Raw genomic sequence first — 23298 nt, forward strand, 5'->3', positions numbered from 1 at the left:
AATAATAAAACAAAGTAACTGTGGTTGTCATAAGGCATAAACAAAATTGTAGGTGAATAAAAGCAGCGTATTAAATAATATAAAAAAATCTAATGATAAATGAAATAAGTTAATACCGACGACAAGTGGCGCTATGAACGGGAAATTTGAAAACTAATCTCCATACATCTGTAGCGAGGTCAGAAGCATACTTGTAGGGAACCTGTCAACAAAAATAAAGGGCGAAGTGCATCAGGGGGCTGGAACATGTGACTGGATTAAGTGGAGAAACTAATCTCAATCATTTCGGTAGAGAAATTAATTTCTCTTATGCACAGGTTGCTTATTATTTCATTTTACACGTCATCAGTGAAAAGCAAATGTCTAAGTTCTTCACTCAAGTTGTTGCAAAACCCACAGCAATTTTTCGTTTCATCACCTCTCGATGACGGTTAAAAATTGAATTGTTTCGTTGAAAATCAATACCTACTTGAAAAGCGCAGAAGATAATGAAGTTCCGCTTGTTAATGACATGGTTTGCATACCATCATCTGCCAAAACCTCGATTCGATATCTCAAACCGTTAACTAGAGATCAGGGATTTTATGAATATTTCAGCGTGGCTTCGTCACTGATGTGCGCTATCAGAACTGAGTGCACTACGTAAAATCCATTTTCTCGACACTGGAGATAGAGTGAGGACTGCTTCCATGTCTGAAGACAAATTCAATATGTTAGCTAAATATCAAATGCAGCAACATATGGCGTGATATGCACCGAACACAAATCATAGCGCTCAGCGTTTTTCATTGTAAATTTTTCGAATTTCCTTCAGTGTCTTACTCAAATGCGAAATAACACAATAACTACGACGATTCACGATATGATGGGCATTTTGGCATGAAGCTGACTTATAAACATAGGTAAGGCAAAACTAAATCTTGTTACACGGAACAGTTTCTGTAAAATCGTTTGAGAAACACTGCGCAGCGCGCGCCTCGATTCTGTCAGCGCAGCGCGTCGCAGCCGGCGGCGCAGAACGCGGGCAAACAGCGCCTCGCACGGTCAAGCTTGCTGGCAGGCCCCGGGTCCGCGAGAGTCGGTGACGCCACATGGCTGCCATCGAGACCAACGAGAAAGACAGGCCGCGACGCGTACGTCACGAAGGTAGTCCTGAACTCGCTCGCTCGCTCTGCTCAGCAGACAAAATGCGTATCTAAACCTGTTAACTCGCAGCTGGGGGTGTAAGTACTAACGAGAATGGCATCTTCCACTGGAATCTGCGATTATGAAGTCTTACTGATTTAATTTAAGATCAATACTCGATATAAATGGTATAACGGCGTCTTTATAGCATTTAGTCTCTTCCGCCTAACAGTACTCATTACATGCTGGAAGTAGTGCCTTATGCAACTGATAATCATTTTAGCATGATTTATTCTATTGTACGCCAGTACAGCCGTAACAAATTATAAGTAGGCCGATGGATTTCCCATCATGGTGGGACTAATAACATTAAGATTCCATAATAGCTGATTCTGGTAGAAGATTCAGTTTTCGTTTGTACGGACACGCCTAGTTACGAGTTAACAGGTGTAGAAACGTAGTTTGTCTCCTGATTTGAGCGAGCGAGCGAGCGAACGCAGGACTACCTTCGTGACGTACGCGCCACGGCCTGTCTTTCCTGTCGTCCTCGACGTCGCGCTGCTAGTCTTACGAGTGCCTGCAGCCGTCTCCGGCGGGAGCGAGTAACTGTTTCAGACCAGTTGAATAATTCTTAATTGTATGTTTAAATGCATGGAAGTTGTAGATAGCACACATCAAAATTAATACCCTTAGTGGGCACTTTTTCAATTGAGTGTTGATGTCTCGTGGACCCTGCACGGAGCTGAGCGCTCGCGAAGTGTGGCGGACTAGTGTGCCGTCACAGATTCGTTGCCGGCCGGAGTGGCCGGGACCGACGACATGTACGGGTCCTGCAACGAATCTTTTCAAATGGTTCAAATGGCTCTGAGCACTGTGGGACTTAACTTCTGAGGCCATCAGTCCCCTAGAACTTAGAACTACTTAAACCTAACTAACCTAAGGACATCACACACATCCATGCCCGAGGCAGGATTCGAACCTGCGACCGTAGCGGTCGCGCGGTTCCAGACTGGAGCGCCTAGAACCGCTCGGCCACTCCGGCCGGCAAGACATCAACGATTCTAGTCGTAGCTGGTGGAGCTCGGTATAAACGCAGTCAGCTCTGTACGCTGTTTGTGTGTGCGTACGTTTCCTTTCCGAAGATAGGAAACAGAGACCATTAGCGACTGCGTGTGTTTTGTACACAAACGACGATAGTGATAAGGTCATGCGGAAAACGGTTATCATGTGATGAAAAAGGAAAAATCTGTGGTACAGGTATGGAAATGCCGTGTGGCTAGATCCTCCCATCAGGTAGACCGTTGGTTTGATGCAAGTCTGTCGATCTGATGCCACTTCGGAGAGCCCGCATCTCGTGCTCGTGCGGTAGCGTTCTCGCTTCCCACGCCCGGGTTCCCGGGTTCGATTCCCGGCGGGGTCAGGGATTTTCTCTACCTCGTGATGGCTGGGTGTTGTGTGCTGTCCTTAGGTTAGTTAGATTTAAGTAGTTCTAAGTTCTAGAGGACTGATGACCATAGATGTTAAGTCCCATAGTGCTCAGAGCCATTTGAACCATTTTTGAACCACTTCGGAGACTTGCGTGTCGATGGGGATAAAATGATGATGATAAGGACAACACAACATCCAGTCCCTGAGTGGAGAAAATTTCCGATCCAGCCGGGAATCGAACCCGGACCGTTAGGCATCACATTCCGTCGCGCTGACCACTCAGTTACCAGGAGCGGACAGTGGTACAGGTAAATGGAACTCTGTAATCGTCAAGTCACCAAGAAGTTGAACCGTTGCAGCACAGCGAAAGTAAATGATTAACTGAGGCATAGAAAGGGTTACTTTTGCTCAAAGCGAGGGCCATAGACTGTTATTCTTCTCGAGCTGTTGCTGATTCATAGTTGACAGTAACTACCAGATGTACACGACAGATTTTGTCACATGACAAAGATCTTGTATTGAAGAAGCGGCTGCAGAGAGCCGTTCTAACACCCAAACATAAAGAGGCTAGATTGAAGTTTGCTGAAAAAGCATGTCATTGACGTCGGAATGGCGTAAAGAGTGATCTTCAGTAGTGAGAAGAAGTTTAATGTAGATCGGCAGATTGGACTGCATTGTTATTGTCATGATATGTGAACAAAGCAGCAGGCAAGAATCAGGAGAGATTTTGAGTGTGGAAGCGTTATGAGTCGTGCAGCCTTCTGCAGTAAAGGTAAGTCATGCATTGCTTGGCCGAACACTAGAATGGTCTGTAGCGTGTATACTGAGATGCTGTAAACGGAATTGATTAGACTGTATGAGAACATAGGTGACGAAACTCTAGTGCTTCAACAATATAATGTATGGTTCTGGTAGAAACAAAGATGTAGTTTCACGATAAAGATACCGATGCCTTGTCCTGGCCTGCACGTAGCACGGATTTGAAACCCGTGGAACACCTTTGTGGAATAAATGTAAGCTGAGTTTATCGCAGTGGAAGTTAATTTGAAGTCGTATGTGACCTGTAAAAAGCGATACGAGACTAGTGGGTGACAATTTCACCGCAACAACTACTAACGCTAACAAAATCTATTCGGAGGAGAATTTTTGATGTACTTCGGGAGGTCGGAGGTTGGGCAAAGTACCAACAGCGCAATAGCATAACAGGACAATGAGTGCATTTATACCAATTTATATACAGGAAATGCAAACTCTTTATTTTGTTACTCGTGTTATGAAAGACACTATGTAATTTCGTCACGATTGTTTATGTGTTCTATGTATCTACTACTTTAGTAGTAAATTCGATACATTATGCTTTAGACATTGTTCTATAACTTTCGTGGAACCCTGCCTTCATACTGCTTTCTACTGTTGTAGTTCAAGCAACCTCGCGCTGGCCTTCGTTATGCAGGTAAGTCGCATTCTTTCTGTGTACACTCTCTTATTATTATTGTTGTCTTCAGTCTAGAGACTGGTTTGATGCAGCTCTCTATGCTACTCTATCCTGTGCAAGCTTTTTCATCTCCCAGTACCTACTGCAACCTACATCCTTCCGAATCTGTTCAGTGTATTCATCTCTTGGTCTCCCTCTGCGGATTTTACCCTCCACGCTGCCCTCCAGTACTAAATTCGTGATCCCCTGATGCCTCAAAATATGTCCTACCAACCGATCCCTTCTTCTAGTCAAGTTGTGCCACAAATTTCTCTTCTCCCGGATTCTATTCAATGCCTCCTGATTAGTTATGTGATCTACCCAACTAATCTTCAACATTCTTCTGTTTCACCACATTTCGAAAGCTTCTATTCTCTTCTTATCTAAACTTTTTCATCGTCCCCTTTTTACTTCCATACATGCTACACTCCATACAAATACATTCAGAAACGACTTCCTGACACTTAAACCTATACTCGATGTTAACAAATTTCTCTTTTTCAGAAACGCTTTCCTTGCCATTGCCAGTCTACATTTTATATCCTCTCTACTTCGACCATCATCATTGCTCCCCAAATAGCAAAACTCATTTACTACTTTAAGTGTCTCATTTCCTAATCTAATTTCCTCAGTATGATCCGACTTAATTCGACTACATTCCATTATCCTCGTTTTGCTTTTGTTGATGTTCATCTTATACCCTCCTTTCAAGACACTGTCCATTCCGTTCAGCTGCTCTTCCAGGTCCTTAGCTGTCTCTGACAGAATTACAATGTCATCGGCGAACCGGATTTTAATTCCTACTCCGAATTTTTCTTTTGTTTCCTTTACTGCTTGCTCAATATACAGATTGAACAACAACGGGGAGAGGCTACAACCTTGTCTCACTCCCTTCCAACCACTGCTTCCCTTTCATGTCCCTCGACTCTTATAACTGCCATCTGGTTTCTGTACAAATTGTAAATACCCTTTCGCTCCCTGTATTTTACCCTTGCCATCTTCAGAATTTGATAGAGAGTATTCCAGTCAACATTGTCAAAAGCTTTCTCTAAGTCTACAAATGCTAGAAATTCTTAATTTCGTTAAAAATCTTCAGAGTGATCTGTACAATCACTTAACCAGTCAAGTGTTGCATAGAGCAGGTAGCGCACTGTGAACGTACAGTTTACGACGAGAATTCCGCAGTCTGCAATCCCCCAGAAGGCGGCAAGGAGGAAGAAGGGCGCGGCCTTGCTGGCGTCGGGCGCCCAGACGAAGAGCGCGGCCAGCAGCAGGCAGTAGCAGCCCCCGTACGCCGACACCAGCGCCGCGTGGCCCGCGGACCGGCCGCGCCAGCCCAGCGCCACCGACGCGGCGCAGTTGGAGGCGCCGTAGCACGCCACCACGCCGCCGATGTGCGCGATCCCCCACGAGCACGACACGAACGCCTGCGCAGCGGAAGTCGTTAATCAGCGCGTGTGCGTGTGCGTGCGTGCGTGCGTGTGCGTGTTTGTGTGTGTGTGTGTGTGTGTGTGTGTGTGTGCGTGCGTGTGTTTACACTGAGCTGACAAAAGTCATGCGATACCGATATGCACAAATACAGATAGCGGTAGAATCGCGTGCACAAGGAATAAAAGGGCAGTGCATTGCTGGAGCTCTCCCCCCCCCCCCCCCCCCCCATCTGCCCTTGGCTAGGGAGTGTCATCTTTGTGCCGACATTTTCGTGCAGTGTTTTACAGTGAGTGTTTTATAGTAAGTGTTTCCGTGTTGTGTGTCTTTTGGGAAGTGTTGCGAACGGCCATCATACTGTCGCTAGGTGTGATTTTTAAGTAGTATGTAAGTGTAGGGACCGATGACCTAAGCAGTTTGGTCCCTTAAGAATTCACACACATTTGAACATTTTTTGTTTCTTGAATTGTGCTGAGATAACTCTGAGATTAAAATTTTGACAGAAGCTTATGAGGTGTCCACCATTATTTCTCCTGTTACGAGCGGTGTACGATCTTGTGATTGGCCCGTATTTCTTTTCTGTTCCTAACCAGTGAACCTCCCCATCGCATCCCCGTCAGATTTAGTGAGAAAATGGCCCACTGGATAGCCCATCAGAAACTGAACGCAGATCAAGCATGAAAACAGGAAGAAAGTGTAACTCAACTATGAAATAAAGGCAAAATAGGAACAGTTAACGGTCCAAACTTAGCAAGTGCATCATCGAATGATCCAGCAGAGTGAAGGCGTCGTGGTCCTGTGGGAGCCGGCACGGTAGCTCAGAGAGTACAGTTCCGTTTCAGCCGCGCTCGCGAGTGGCCGCTGTTCACTGTTGCGCTGCACTTCAGTGTTTACATCGCTGTACTTGTGCTTCGCCGAGTGCCGTCCGTCCGTTAATCTCCGTGTTCGTTCCTGTTCCTTGTGATCAGATCGCTCTTTCTGGTCTTGCTGCTGCTACTTGGAATTTCGGTTGTTTAACCGAAATTGCTTCGCTGGATTAACCATGGCTACAAACCTCAGGAAGAATACTCTGGTATTTGCTTTTGACAAGGAATCCCGTCCTGTTCAGCAGACATCCCTGGAAATAGATGACTGGATTACACAGGTAATTGGTCTAAATTCTGAAACCGTTCATACCTGGCAACTGGATCAGGAAAAATACTGTGTTTTTGTCAAGTTAATCAGTGCTTCGACTGTTGATAAAGTGTTACGAAAGTGGGGCTATGAAGTAGATTTTGTGCATAGAAATGGTTATAAAAGTAAGGTTTCCATCTATAGAGCGGACATTCATTACAAAACCGTTCGTGTCTTGAATCTTCCCATTGAAATTGAAAATGATAAGATTAAGGAAGCTCTTTTAAACTACGGAGACGTTAAATCAATTGCAAATAAAAGATGGTCGCCTCGCTTTAAACTGCAGTGTTTTAACGGGGTCCGCTGTGTAGAGATGGACGTTAAGACGAATATTCCGTCTCACATAACTGTTTGTGGGTATAAGGCACAAATTGTTTATACAGGTCAGGAAGCTACATGTCATATATGTAACGAAACCGGCCACTTCAGACAGGAATGTTCGCGGCGAACTGTTGTTCTTAAAAGTAATTTGATACAGCGTCAGAAGCTTACCTTAAATGATCTGTTACCAAAGAATAGCCCGGAACAACTGGTTGAGGATGTTAACGCAGCGGGACAATCTGATGTCTCCCTTCACGATAACAGTCAATTTCCCCCGTTAACAACAAAAGGAAACCCCGTTGCCACTACTTGTGAAACTGAAATGCAACCGAAAAAACGACCTGTGGAGATAACTGATAGTTGTTCAGAGGACGAGCTGTCTTGTCCCACTCCCTCACTTCGCAAGCACAAACAGTGCGATGCGAAGGCAGAGGAACCTGAAGGCAAAATGCGAATGGAAACTAATGAACAGAAAGATAATACACATACGGTACCTGAAAATGAAGGGGGTGTAAGCAACATTGATTTGCAAGAAACAACAGGTGCAGTAGCCGATTGCAAAGATCAGAATCTATCTGTTAATAAACAAATTCAGGGAGAGGTTGCAAAACTGCAGTCTCCATTTGTTTCCCTCGATCAGAAAGTGAGTGAAATTAATAAAGAACGAGGAAGTGGTGGCCAAACTGAAATCACGGTCAACACCTCAGGGCAGGTGCCGGCAACCGAAATTGCTTAAGCGTCTGCTGCTGCTCCAGATAAGCCGCGAAGTAAAATACCGACGCAACCAAATGAGAATGTAGCTCGTAACCAAGGGAAGGGAAAATCCAGTAGGGGCGACCCAAGCCCAAAGAATGTTCAGTCCGAAACGGTCGTACACGAATCACTGGAGGAAAAATCTGACAGTTTACCAGGAAATCAGTCTGCTTGCGTTACAAGAGAAAACATCAGAAGCAGAAAAAAAACGGGACAGTAACTAATAAACTAAGGTTCGAGGGGAGCTTCTGTAAAATTAGGAAGGTAGGAGACGAGGTACTGGCAGAAGTAAAGCTGTGAGTACAGGGCGTGAGTCGTGCTTCGGTAGCTCAGTTGGTAGAGCACTTGCCCGCGAAAGGCAAAGGTCCCGAGTTCGAGTCTCGGTCGGGCACACAGTTTTAATCTGCCAGGAAGTTTCAACTAATAAACTGATTGAAGTGTTATTCCATGTTCAGCCTTCCGAGAAAGCTGTTACAGCTTACCTGAACCCTGAACCACATGAAACTATATTAGCTCATCAAAACAACTACATAGCGACAGCACAATGACGCAATCTTATTCTGTCACCACTATAAACATAAATAAAATCACGACCGGTTTGAAATTATCGGCCCTTAAGGAATTTTTGTACGAATCCGCGACTGATATTGCCCTGTTACAAGAAGTTCTAATTTCGGATTTGGTAATTCCCGGTTTTGTCAGTTACGTAAATGTGGCTCCCGAAACAAGTGTTGGAACAGCTATTTTGGTAAGGGAAGGGATTACAGTAAGCAAGGTGGAACGACTGGAATCCGGAAGGGGAATAGGACTAAATATCTATGATGTGACTATCATCAACTTGTACGCCCCTTCAGGAAGTTCTCATCGAGCTGACAGGGCACGTTTCTTCAAAGATGACTTAATATACTTGTTAAGGAAATCACCAAGACAGTTATTACTCGGAGGAGATTTTAATTGTGTTTTAAATCGAAAAGATCAGTTACCTAATTTTAATTTCTCAAGTGAACTAAAACAATTAGTTACTGGTTTAGAATTAAAGGATATATGGGAAATCAAATACCCCTCCACTGTTGAGTTCACTTATGTCACGGCAACATCACGTAGCAGGATTGATAGACTATATATTTCTAAAAATCTTGTAACTTCCGTGACAAAAGTGGAAACCATTCCTACGTACTTTTCAGACCATTCAAGTGTCTTAGCTTGCATAAATCTAACAAGACAGCCGGTTCGCCGATTCAAGAATCAGTGGAATTTGAACACTTCCTTGTTAGTAAATCATGATTTAGAAGATCTGATTAAAGAAACATGGGCAATATGCCTGCGAGCCCGTAGTAGATATGCGACTGCTATTGACTGGTGGGTTAAAATGGCAAAGCCAAAGTTGAGGAAAGTTCTTATTCAATACAGTGCCCAGAGCGCAAGGGAAATGAAATGCACTATAGAGTATTACTATTCCGTTTTGAGAGATCTATATGATCAAGTCTCAGCAGGTTCCTCACTTCGGATAGTAGACATCAAAAAAGTCAAAGCCAAGTTACTTAACGTCAAGAGAAGTCAAATGGAAGGGTTGAAAATAAAATCGAAGGCGAATTCGGTGTCAGCAGATGAAACTACTTCCCTATATCATTTAGTGAAGCATACGAAAAACGGGAGAAGGACTTTTATTGAAGAAATTCGAACAAAACACGGTACGATTCTCAGAACCCAGCAGGATATCATGGACGAAATTTATCGCTATTATTGCGAGCTGTATTCTGTACATCAAAGTAGTGATACTTCCTTGGAAGATTTCCTTGACATCCTAGCCCCACAGCTGACAAAAGATGACAACGAAAATTTTCTCGAGGTTGTCAGTGAAGAAGACGTGTATGAGACACTGTGCGCCTCACCACCAAAAAAATCACCAGGACCGGATGGTCTGCCAGCAGAGTTTTACATCCGTTACTGGCCAATAGTAGGTGCGAAAATCACGGACATTGTAAATGAGGTTATTCAGGGTAAAATGATTCCGGCTGAGTTTAAGGAGAGTAAAATTGTTCTGGTGCCAAAAAATAATGGAAACAAAGATTTAAATAATTTTCGTCCAATTTCACTGCTGAATTCTGATTATAAATTAATAGCTAGAATAATCAACAAGATAATTTCATGCCTTACAGATAAAATTATTAGTCAACATCAGAACTGTGCGCAAGGCAGAACCATTTTTCAAAATCTAGCGGAATTCAGGGATATCATTGCAATAACTTCTGTAACAAACATAAAGTGTGCTTTATTGTTTTTAGATTTTTATAAGGCGTTCGATGTAGTAAACCATGAATATCTTCTACAGACATTGAAGAAAATAGGTTTCAACGATAGGGTTATACAGTTGATTAAGAACATAGCAACTGGAATAAATGCTAAAATAGCGGAGAATTGTCAACAATCCAGGCCGATGCAAATACAACGAGGTGTTCCTCAAGGAAGTCCTCTGTCCATGTCGCTCTTCGCAATTTCGCTGGAACCTTTCCTCCGACATGTCCATGCTACACTAAAAGGCTTAACCTTATCAGGAAACAGAGCCTATGCTGACGATATAGGGGTCATTATAAGGAATAATGACGAGGTAACCACGCTAGCAACAGTGATTGATTCGTACTGTAGAGCATCTGGAGCCAACGCAAACGGAAAAAAAGTAAGATGTTAAATCTCAGAGGCTTTGATAATATCAACGTCGAGTGGGCAAAATTAGTCCGACAACATAAAACACTTGGGATCACCCTGACAGCATGCCCTATGAAAATGACGGCTTTAAATTGGAAAGTTGCAGCAGATAAAGTGCAAGGAGCCATCGTAGAGAATTTAACTCGATATATGAACCAAGTTCAAAGAACACAGTATATCAACTCATGCATCCTTGCTAAGGCTTATTATACTGCCCAGCTGTTTCCAATACCGAGAATGATAGCGAGGAGAATAATGTCCAAAATCACAACATTTTTGTGGAGAGGTGAAGTGTTCAGAGTACCTGCTAAAGTAGCCACTTTAGATCCTAAAAATGGTGGACTAGGATTAACTGATATAACGGATAAAGCCTCTGCTCATTTTATCAAACGGCAAGTTAATTTAATAAGAGACTCGCGAGAAAGCATAACCAGCCAACATTTCGAGATCATTAAACCTCCAAGTCTGTTTCCCCCGACTGACGTGCAGAATATCAACAGTCGCTTACAGCACGTGAGGATTTTCTATGTTGAGTTTAGTTATGTCAGTGTCGAACTCAGGCAGTGCCGACACTTAATATCGAGAGCCATAATGCGGGAACGAAAGAAAAGCGAAGGAAGAAACAAAATAGAACGACAGTTTCCAAACATTGAGTGGACTGAGATTTGGAAAAACATTAGTTCTAATGTGCTCACGTCTCATATAAAAACGTCATGGTACAAGACAGTTAACAACATAGTTAGCACCAATGAAAGACTGCACGCAATCGGACTCTGTGCAACAAATTTATGTCAACAATGCCATCTACACTCCTGGAAATGGAAAAAAGAACACATTGACACCGGTGTGTCAGACCCACCATACTTGCTCCGAACACTGCGAGAGGGCTGTACAAGCAATGATCACACGCACGGCACAGCGGACACACCAGGAACCGCGGTGTTGGCCGTCGAATGCCGCTAGCTGCAAAGCATTTGTGCACCGCCGCCGTCAGTGTCAGCCAGTTTGCCTTGGCATACGGAGCTCCATCGCAGTCTTTAACACTGGTAGCATGCCGCGACAGCGGGGACGTGAACCGTATGTGCAGTTGGCGGACTTTGGGCGAGGGCGTATAGTGGGCATGCGGGAGGCCGGGTGGACGTACCACCGAATTGCTCAACACGTGGGGCGTGAGGTCTCCACAGTACATCGATGTTGTCGCCAGTGGTCGGCGGAAGGTGCACGTACCCGTCGACCTGGGACCGGTCCGCAGCGACGCACGGATGCACGCCAAGACCGTAGGATCCTACGCAGTGCCGTAGGGGACCGCACCGCCACTTCCCAGCAAATTAGGGACACTGTTGTCCATGAAGCTGGGCTACGGTCCCGCACACCGTTAGGCCGTCTTCCGCTCACGCCCCAACATCGTGCAGCCCGCCTCCAGTGGTGTCGCGACAGGCGTGAATGGAGGGACGAATGGAGACGTGTCGTCTTCAGCGATGAGAGTCGCTTCTGCCTTGGTGCCAATGATGGTCGTATGCGTGTTTGGCGCCGTGCAGGTAAGCGCCACAATCAGGACTGCATACGACCGGGGCACACAGGGCCAACACCCGGCATCATGGTGTGGGGAGCGATCTCCTACACTGGCCGTACACCACTGGTGATCGTCGAGGGGACACTGAATAGTGCACGGTACATCCAAACCGTCATCGAACCCATCGTTCTACCATTCCTAGACCGGCAAGGGAACTTGCTGTTCCAACAGGACAATGCACGTCCGCATGTATCCCGTGCCACCCAACGTGCTCTAGAAGGTGTAAGTCAACTACCCTGGCCAGCAAGATCTCCGGATCTGTCCCCCATTGAGCATGTTTGGGACTGGATGAAGCGTCGTCTTACGCGGTCTGCACGTCCAGCACGAACGCTGGTCCAACTGAGGCGCCAGGTGGAAATGGCATGGCAAGCCGTTCCACAGGACTACATCCAGCATCTCTACGATCGTCTCCATGGGAGAATAGCAGCCTGCATTGCTGCGAAAGGTGGATATCACTGTACTAGTGCCGACATTGTACATGCTCTGTTGCCTGTGTCTATGTGCCTGTGGTTCTGTCAGTGTGATCATGTGATGTATCTGACCCCAGGAATGTGTCAATAAAGTTTCCCCTTCCTGGGACAATGAATTCACGGTGTTCTTATTTCAATTTCCAGGAGTGTAGTTGACACAGTAATTCATCGATATACTTGCAGTGGTCACATGAATAGTTGGAAGTGGATCCTGGAGCAAATAGCTCTGATTACAAGAACATCCCCTGAGTATATATCGCTGTCATTGATACACAGGCCTGAAGCACGCTATTTCCCAGAAGCAAAAAATAACGCTGTTTACTGGTTGCTGGGAAATTTTGTTAACTACATCCTTAACAAATTAGGATCCGATAGCATCATAGAGTTCAAGGCACACATGCTGTGTGAGTTCCACAAAATTAGAAGCTATTCGAATCACAAGAAAAAGTTCGGTAATATGCTAAAAATTGTATTTGACAGAATGGGCATTGGTTAATATAAAAAAGAAGACTGTGTTGACAGTGATGTATTGTAGTTACCTTAAGGATACTATTTAAGATTTTACAGTATATTTATGATGTGTGCTTTTTCTACTTCAGAGAGTAGCTTTTTGAAATTTAAAGCTAATGTACAGAACTTATGTGACATTGAGATTGTATGTCTAATAGTGCCAAACACAAAACATGAATGGTGCATTATTGGCTTATACTAGAAATTGGAAATAGACAGTTTTTATAGAAATCTCCTTATCGATTGGTTAAAACCATAAGATTCTATCTGATAAATGTAATATTCAATGCCTGGTACATTGCCCTGTTCATTTTTGCAGTGAAAGACTGATTATATAGATCTGATCACTTCAAATACTCAGATTCAAATAATGTCCAGAAAGTGTAGTTGGAAGGCTAGTCAACTTTATTATATATCTCCTTTCCGCCATTCTCAAGTATTTATGCTTAATTTAATTCTTTCTGGTGATTTAGTCAGTAACACAATCTTCTGTTGTCTTTCCTAAATGTCAGCGCAATTGAAAAGATCAAACCGTTTTGTTTAAATAACTTCATGTATGTGTGTATTTGGAATATGTAACATTGTTGTTTAAATAAAGGTTTCATATAAAAAAAGCGGTCTCAGGCGCTGCAGTCATGGACTGTGCGGCTGGTCCCGGCTGAGGTTCGAGTCCTCCCTCGGGCATAAGTGTGTTTGTCCTTAGGATAATTTAGGCTAAGTAGTGTGTAAGCTTAGGGACTGATGACCTTCGCAGTTAAGTCACATAAGTTTTCACACACATTTGAACTTTGATTTTTTTTTTTTTTTTTTTTTTTTGTACTCCGGTGATTTATTTGGAAAGGTTCGCGCCGTGATCGTGGCCGCTCTAAGGGAATTAACAGACTTTGAACGCGGAATGGTTGTTGGAGCTACAAGCATGGGATATTCCGTTTCAGAAATCATTAGGGAATTCAATATTTCGAGATCCACAGTGTCAAGAGTGTGCCGACGGTGTTGACGACCGAAAGCAGGGGCGTTTGCGTAGACTTGCCAGAGCTAACAGGCAAGCAACACTGCATAAAATAGCCTCAGCAATCAATCTGGGTCATACCATGAACGTGTCCGTTGCGACTATGCGGCGAAATTTGGCGTTAGTTGGCTATGGTAGCAGACGACCGATGCGTCTGTGCTACCAGCACGACATCGCTTGCAGCGCCTCTCCTGAGCCCGTGACGACGACAGCTGGAACAGATACGGTTGGAAAACCGTGGCCTAGTCAGATGCGACCCGATTTCAGTTGGTAAGAGTTGATGGTAGGGTTCGAGGTGTGGCGCACACTCCACGAATCAATGAACCCAAGTTGTCAACGAGGCACTGTGCATGCTGGCGGTGGCCCCATAATGGTGTAAGCTGTGTTTACATGGACTGTTCTGGGTCCTGGTTATCTCCGGCTACTTGGAAACCATTTGCAGCCATGTTCCCAAACAACGGTGTAATTTTTATGGATGACGATGCGCCATATCACCAGGCCACAATTGTTCGCCTCTAGTTTGAAGAACATTTTGCACAGTTTGAGCGATTGATCTGCCACTCAGATCGCCGGACGTGAAACTCATCAAACAATTATGGAATATAATTGGGAGGTTAGTTCGTGCCCAAAATCATGTACCGGCAACACTTACGGAATTCCGTTCCTCAATAGGGACAGTATGGCTCAATATTTCTGCAAGAGCGTTTCAGAGACTTGAGTCCATCCCACGTCGAATTTCTGCGCTACACTGGACAAAAGGAAGTCCGACTTTTTTCACCTCATTGTCTATGTGTGTGGGTGTGTGTGTACATTGAGCTGACAAAAGTCATGCGGTACCGATATGCACAAATACAGATGGCGGTAGCATCGAATGCGTGTGTGCCTGTGTGTGTGTGTGTGTGTGTGTGTGTGTGTGTGTGTGTGTTAAAGGAAGGAAGTATAGTGTTCAACGTATTGTCGACAGACATGAAGAACAAGCGTGGATTATGAAAGGATGGGGAAGCAAATAGGTTACACCCTTTTCGGAGGAACTATCCCCTTATTAGCCTTGAACGATTTAGGGAAAATATATTGTGTGTGTATATGTGTAGAGCTGTGTCCCATTTGTGAATCTGTTCCTTCTGGCGTGTGAGATATTCAAACAACTTGCAGGAACGAATTGGGGTGATGGCTTCAGCAACTGCCGATATTAGATATCTGAACACGCCGTCATTTTCCAGGCAAAAGTGCAATGAGGGAATCCCGTGCAATGAAGTTTTAATCCCTGATAGGCGGGGCTACGCCACCCAAGAACCAGAACACAGCATTGACAGAGGACAGTATAAAAATCGAAAACAAACCACATGACTAAATATGACTAACGTTAAAAGTTAGTGAATATGAGTTATCATTGGCTGAGGTTGTAGTATCTCTATTCCTCTACTGCACCAGGGAGAGAACACGACTTGAAGCATAATTTAGGCCATACCCCTCCGTCTTTATTTGTAAGGTAACTCGATAATTTAATCCCAACTCTGTCCTTAAAACCATTATCCTGATAACTTCAAGTGCTTGCCAGAATCTCTGTGTTGTTGTGTCACATGTGATGAGCATTGCATAGGCAATGTTTATCAATAACAGATTTACTCTACTGTTGTAAACGTATGTGATGCTTATGCCCAATACACCAGACCTCCTGGTCCTGATTGACCAATGTGACATGCCACAAATGCAAGGGATATGGAACATACCTACATTACACAAACTAGCTTCATCCTTTACACATCATACAAGGGTACTAACCTTAGATGATGGTTGAAGAACACATCTGATACCACGTTTCTTCAGAACATGACTAATCCTGCTGCAAACGCTACCTAGGTGAGGCAAAGAGACCATACACTTTGGTGCTACCTTGTTATTTACATCACTCACCCACCTCACGGCTGTCAAATTTTATTCATTTAAGAGTGGCGTAGATGCTATGGAACAACAGCATCCGCAGGATAGCCAGGAGGCCCAAAGCTGACTATAACCAACAGAAGCTAGATGTTCGAACCAGCCCGAATGTTTTAGAACGTTCTGAAAAAATCTCGGTCCTTAGGAAGACTTCTGAAAGCGTAAGAGGGCAGCAACTCTACGACAGAAACACGTCCAAGAGCCCTGAAACATCACTGTATAAGCGGCTAGCGGATACAGCGCAGTCAGTTGGTACCCTGAGTTAGAAGCAGTCATCACCAGAAAGTGGTCGCAGTGATTCGCCGCAAGCACTGTTACAGCCGAGCCTCAGACTCATTACTGAGTGACACTTCAGTGCTGCTGCAATAAGATGCCGAGAAAACATTCGAGGGAGAACAAGTGAGTTTGTGATAAGCATCCAGTAACAGTTATTATGTTGAGTTTTCTGTCTCTTAGGGAAGCACAGGCGCTACAGAGTCTGTCTCTAGCAGCAACGAGTAGTAATTATATTATCTTTTGTCAGAATATAAATAGCAGGATGAGCTGTCTCACATTTATCTCCTCGTGTGAATAAGGTATCTGACCTGCGTTAATCGCAATGAGTAATAATTGACATTTTCTGTCGGCTGGAATGTAAAGAGGAAAATGTGCCATGCTGCCGTTGCCTCCAAATGTGTTTAAGGTATTTGACTGTGTATTGTTGCAAAGAGTTGCGAGCAGAGTTCTCACCTCTAATAGAGCGAGGTATAACAGAGAAACTGGGATTTGCTGGGAAGCCCGTTGCAGAGTAATAGTGTGTACTCGTTGGCGATGAAATACAGCCTCTGTAAAACAGCTCTCGTATTAAGATAGAGCTATTGGGAAAATAAAAAAAAGTCTTAAGTGTTTGCATCCTTGTTCAGTTACCACGAACACAAGTTCTCCGCTCCATTCCAGAATCAACTGTGCTAAGCGTTCTAGGAGACTTTCTAACTCTCATTTACTGTTAAAGATGACTTAGTAGACCTCACTCCACATTGTCGTGAATGTCCTGATTGTGCTACGCAGGCCACACCTTCGGTCAGGCTGGTGCCAGGAGGCGACACCCGATACACATTTGATCAATAGTTGAACGTGTGGCTCATCTCTATTTTACTCTATGCAAAATTTTTAGGAATGAATACTGATTCTCAGTTGAAGTGGTGTGAACACACAAAGGTACTTGCAAACAGAATTTCATCAACATGTTATGCCCTTAGGATCCTATCATCAGTGTGTAAAATGCAGTGTCTTTTAGTTACATATTATTCATATGTACACTCAGTTCTTTTCTGGGGAACAAATGCACAAAATATGAACACAATTTTCAAACTCCAGAAAAGAGCCACAAGAATAATAACCAAAAATACTAGTCGGGCTCATTGTAAAGATCTGTTCAGAACACTGGGGATTTTAACTGCTCCATGTGAATACATTTACCAGTCAGTTGTACAAATCAAAAATAACATTGGTAATTACTGTACAAACAGCTCTGTCCATGATCATGCAACAAGAGATAGACTCAAATTACATTTACCAAGAAAAAATAAACATATAACTCAAAACAGCATTTTCTACCAAGGACTAAAACTGTACAATAAATTACCAAAAGAGATTAAAGAAACTGCAAAAATACACTTATTTAAAAAGGCAGCTAAAAAGTACCTGTTATGCAATACATTTTATACATTGAAGGATTACTTAGCTAAACAGAGTAGTGGTTTGATAAAAAATGTCATACAAATAAATAATAATAATAATGATTATAAAATATCCAACATTCCACATAACACTTCACTTTACGTTTTTTCCCTTCTTTTTTTCCTTTCTAGAAATGCTTACCACCAAGCTATGCATAGCACAATACTAACACCTCTTCCGCTTTCTGAGCTCTACATCTCACTCATTATGGAGAGATGCTGACTCAGCTTTCCAGGATAGCAAATGGAAGTTGCGGTACATAAAATGGCTCAGAGATCACCAGTGTGTGTGTGTGTGTGTGTGTGTGTGTGTGTGTGTGTGTGTGTGTGTCTAGTGAGTGAAGTATTATGAAATAATGTGTGTATAGTGTGTGCAGTGACGTAAAAAAAGTATTGTATACCGGGAGTAAATCTCTAACTAGAGGTCTGTAAATATATGTGTATACGAATTAGCTTATTTTAAATTGATATAAATTTGTAAATACTTTGACATGTCCTATATCCTTATAAAAAGAGATCTACGGATGAATAAAGCTACTACTACTACTACTGCTGTAACTATTCTGAGGAAGGGTGACTTCCAGGCCGACTAACTCAGTTAACAAACTTTCAGGATTTGAGGCGACGTGGGACCTATGAATCAAGGTGCAAAGAACCCCTTCATTCTTAGCTGGATGGTGACATCTATCACCCTAAAAATACAATTCAGTCTGAGTTGGATTCTTATAAACGGCATGTACCAAAGTACCATCAACCCTGCTCCTGATCAACATCACCCTGACGAAGCAAAATGTAAGCCACTCCTTGGAAGTAGCACACAGGTTGATTTGGAGCGTTTGAGATGTGATGTAACTGACACCATACTGTCATGTGACCCCTACACCTGACGTTTCATCCCATGCAAGTGGTGAGATGTGCCAGTAGATTCTATCGAATCTGTGCAGTAAAGTAGGTAGACACGAAGTAAAGAAATGGCACAAAGTGGCTGTTTTGCTTGGATGTGTCCCTGATCACACTGCAGCGCAGTGCTGCATTGGCAAATAATATAATGATACTAGAGACTCCCAGGCAAGCAATATGTGTAAGCTGATACGACAACCAGTCCCACAAAGTTCGAAAACAAAGAATTCCTCCAATTGTCCTGTGAGAATCACCTAATAAGATTGCTCTGCCGTCATCCAATAGCAATGTACAGCTACTCCCATATACAGTATTCAGTTTCCTGCATTCGTCATTGGTACTACCCAAATCAACATTCGATTATGAGATTCTCGTAGTTGTGGAGCAGACGACAACATATCCCACGGCAAGATAGGTAGCCTGGATGGTATGAAAGCGACTGACATTCAAGAAGCCGTTCTTTGCCAGATAATCGTGTTCCAATGTTCGTCGACCAGAAAGAATTTCTCTTTATGCTTATCCATTACGGATATTTTAGAACCGTGACTGTATATTGAATATAAATAAGTTATAAGAACTGCAACCAGTCACTTTTTTTTGGAATAATAATGCTTTATTCCATGAACCGGTTTTCGAACCTTTTCAGGTTCATCTTCAGATGGTTTCGGGAGGATCCGGGAAGTTACATCATTACTGGCATTAGCATAATGCTGGGTGCTGGTTCTATGGCAGAAAGATGGGTCACACTTTAATGTATTGCCATGACTATAGCTTATCTGTCGATATGGATGTAAATTTAGTTTTTACTTACTGCGACAGTATAGGCGGCTTTTTTCGGTTAGTGTCCATCTGTCTGCCTCCATTTTGATGTCCAGAACACTTTCACACAAACTATATTAATTTACACTTTGACAGTGACACTTTTTCAGCATCCAGCATGCACTTTACAACTGTTGCTTGTAACAAAGATCTTGACAGAAAGATATGGCATAGGCCTATTTTGTACAGAGATGTAATTTTTGTTCTTTACATTTATTAAAGATGATATAAGGGCAAGTATTTTAAACAGAATGGCGATAACATTAGAGCACAAGATAAAATAACTAAATAAATTACTACAAGAACAAATTTCAGGTGATCTGATATCTTATTTCTACTTGCATATTACAGGCAGTTTATAGGGCATTAACATGAATCCCAAGGAATCAATAATATAGAGTTATTGTATCTGCAATGAGATGCAGCTGTCTATATGACTAGTACCTTATATTTCAATTAATAACAAATCTTCAGATGAAATGTTGGCTTATTTCTGTTGTTACGTAAACATGATCTGGGGTATTATCAAGAGCAGATTCTGTTTATTTTAGCTAAAGAAATATGTATAAGAGTTACAGTGATTGTAACGGACTAAAGCTGTTTGTATGGCTGTACATTTAATATTTAAAACATCATGAACAAAAATTCTTGAACTGTTGGCTTATTTTTATTCTAACATTAGAGTGATCTGCGATATTGGTAAAGGTAGCTTTTGTTTGTTCCAGTTAGAATTAATATGTATAAAGTACTGATTTATGTTAGCAATGGCAGGCTTTCACATTTAGAGATATGGTACAGGTTTTATTCTGTGGTAGTATATTACATTGACACCAGTGTGGTTAGGATGTAAGGAGAGGGAGGGGGTGGGTCATTGGGAGGGGGGGTTGGGGAGCTGGTGTAGGGTTCGTTGGGTGATTACTTGTTTTGAACTAGTAGATCTTCAAAGTTCTGAAGGAAAAAATTGTTTCTCAGTGCAGTTTGATCATTGAGTAGGTAGTCCGGTGCTGTATTTGTGTAGATAAATATTTCAATTGCTTCAAGAAGGTCAAGTATTGTGCCTTTGTTGGCAAAATGTAGTATTCAGAGATTCTGTTCTATGTTGTTTGCAGAATTATTGTGTTGGGCAAGATGTGAGGCAAAGCTGGACTTGTTCAGGTTATTAAGATGGAGTGCATCTATGTGTTCTTTAAATCTTGTTGTGAAGCTTCTACCAGTTTGTCCAATGTGGAAGCTTGGACATGAGCTGCAAGTGAGCTTGTACACACCTGACTTTTGATACTGTTGTATAGTGGTTTTGGTGCTGTGTATGATTTTATTTTGTATTTTGTTGTTGGTGAAGAAACTTATTTTTATGTTGTATGTCTTGAAGAGGTTGGCAATTTGGTGAGAAATCTTTCCTAGGAAAGGCAGGCTAACAAATGTGGTTTTCTTGTTTGTGGGTGGTTGTTCAGCAGTTGGTTGATTTAGTTTTGCTGTATGGATTAGTTTATCTATTATTGCAGGGTTGTGCCCATTGGTGGAGGCAATTTTAATAATTTCTGTTTCTTTTTGTCTTTCACTTGCGTCCATTGGGATTTTAAGCATACACTTAACCATTGTTCAGAAGAATGCTTTTTTATGTTGGTCTGGATGGCAAGAGGATTTGCGTATAGTAACATTGGTGGTTGTTGGCTTTCTGAAAATTTGAAATTTATGCTTCTGATTTTTATTTGAGATTGTTAGATCAAGATAGTTAATGCCTTCTGGTGTTTCATGTTCTACTGTGAATTGGATTTTATTGTGTATTTTATTAAGTTCTTTGGCTAGATCATCTATTTCTTCTACATTGGACAAACTGGTAGAAGCTTCACAACAAGATTTAAAGAACACATAGATGCACTCCGTCTTAACAACCTGAACAAGTCCAGCTTTGCCTCACATCTTGCCCAACACAATAATTCTGCAAACAACATAAACAGAATCTCCGAATACTACATTTTGCCAACAAAGGCACAATACTTGACCTTCTTGAAGAAATTGAAATATTTATCTACACAAATACAGCACCGGACTACCTACTCAATGATCAAACTGAACTGAGAAACAATTTTTTCCTTCAGAACTTTGAAGATCTACTAGTTCAAAACAAGTAATCACCCAACGAACCCTACACCGGCTCCCCAACCCCCCTTCCAATGACCCACCCCCTCCCTCTCCTTACATCCTAACCACACCGGTGTCAATGTAATATACTACCACAGAATAAAACCTGTACCATATCTCTAAATGTGAAAGCCTGCCATTGCTAACATAAATCAGTACCTTATACATATTAATTCTAGCTGGAACAAACAGAAGCTGCCTTTACCAACATCCCAGATCACTCTAATGTAAGAATGAAAATAAGTCAACAGTTATAGAATTTTTGTTCATGATTTTTTTAAATATTAAATGTACAGCCATACAAACAGCTTTAGTCTATTGCAGTCACTATAACTCTTATACATATACCTTTAGCTAAAATTAACAGAATATGCTCTTGATAATACCCCAGATCATGTTAACACAACAACAGAAATAAGTCAACAGTTCATCTGAAGATTTGTTATTAATTTAATACACAGGCCCTAGTCATACAAACAGCTGCATCTCACTGCATATACAATACCTCTGTATTATTGATTCCAAACTGGCTGTAATATACAAGTAGAAATAAGATATCAGATTACCTGAAGTTTGTTCTTGTAGTAATTTATTTTATCTTGTTAAAGCCCTCCATTGCTAACATAAATCAGTACTTTATACATATTAATTCTAGCTGGAACAAACAAAAGCTACCTTTACCAATATCGCAGATCACTCTAACGTTAGAATAAAAATAAGTCAACAGTTCAAGAATTTTTGTTCATGATGTTTTAAATATTAAATGTACAGCCATACAAACAGCTTTAGTCCGTTACAATCACTGTAACTCTTATACATATTCCTTTAGCTAAAATAAACAGAATCTGCTCTTGATAATACCCCAGATCATGTTTACGTAACAACAGAAATAAGCCAACATTTCATCTGAAGATTTGTTATTAATTGAAATATAAGGTACTAGTCATATAGACAGCTGCATCTCATTGCAGATACAATAACTCTACATTATTGATTCCTTGGGATTCATGTTAATGCCCTATAAACTGCCTGTAATATGCAAGTAGAAATAAGATATCAGATCACCTGAAATTTGTTCTTGTAGTAATTTATTTAGTTATTTTATCTTGTGCTCTAATGTTATCGCCATTCTGTTTAAAATACTTGCCCTTATATCATCTTTAATAAATGTAAAGAACAAAAATTACATCTCTGTACAAAATAGGCCTATGCCATATCTTTCTGTCAAGATCTTTGTTACAAGCAACAGTTGTAAAGTGCATGCTGGATGCTGGAAAAGTGTCACTGTCAAAGTGTAAATTAATATAGTTTGTGTGAAAGTGTTCTGGACATCAAAATGGAGGCAGACAGATGGACACTAACCGAAAAAAGCCGCCTATACTGTCGCAGTAAGTAAAAACTAAATTTACATCCATATCGACAGATAAGCTATAGTCATGGCGATACATTAAAGTGTGACCCATCTTTCTGCCATAGAACCAGCACCCAGCATTATGCTAATGCCAGTAATGATGTAACTTCCCGGATCCTCCCGAAACCATCTGAAGATGAACCTGAAAAGGTTCGAAAACCGGTTCATGGAATAAAGCATTATTATTTTTAAAAAAGTGACTGGTTGCAGTTCTTATAATTTATTTACAAGAATTTCTCTTTCTGGTAAGTGGAAAGTGGAGCCTCGTGAGAAAATAGCCATTATTGTGGAGGCCACCTCTAGCCTCTCCTTAAGCACAGATCAAAAAGGCAGACCCTTTGTCAAAGGGTGTCAGATTTCGTATTCAGGAAACATATGTGTTATGCTTGATTCTTATAAC

General features: G+C 42.0%; 1 protein-coding gene across 1 annotated transcript in view; it reads right to left on the reverse strand.

Moving 5' to 3' along the window:
- The window catches only part of LOC126160067 (UNC93-like protein), a 97083-nt gene that overhangs the window by 10136 nt on the left and 63649 nt on the right, over window positions 1-23298 (reverse strand). The window contains exon 5 of the mRNA XM_049916885.1: window positions 5190-5454. Within this exon, the coding sequence (XP_049772842.1) occupies window positions 5190-5454 (265 nt within the window). The remainder of the gene's footprint in view (window positions 1-5189; window positions 5455-23298) is intronic.

The sequence above is a fragment of the Schistocerca cancellata genome, chromosome 1, assembly GCF_023864275.1.
Source record: "Schistocerca cancellata isolate TAMUIC-IGC-003103 chromosome 1, iqSchCanc2.1, whole genome shotgun sequence".
Taxonomy (NCBI): domain Eukaryota; kingdom Metazoa; phylum Arthropoda; class Insecta; order Orthoptera; family Acrididae; genus Schistocerca; species Schistocerca cancellata.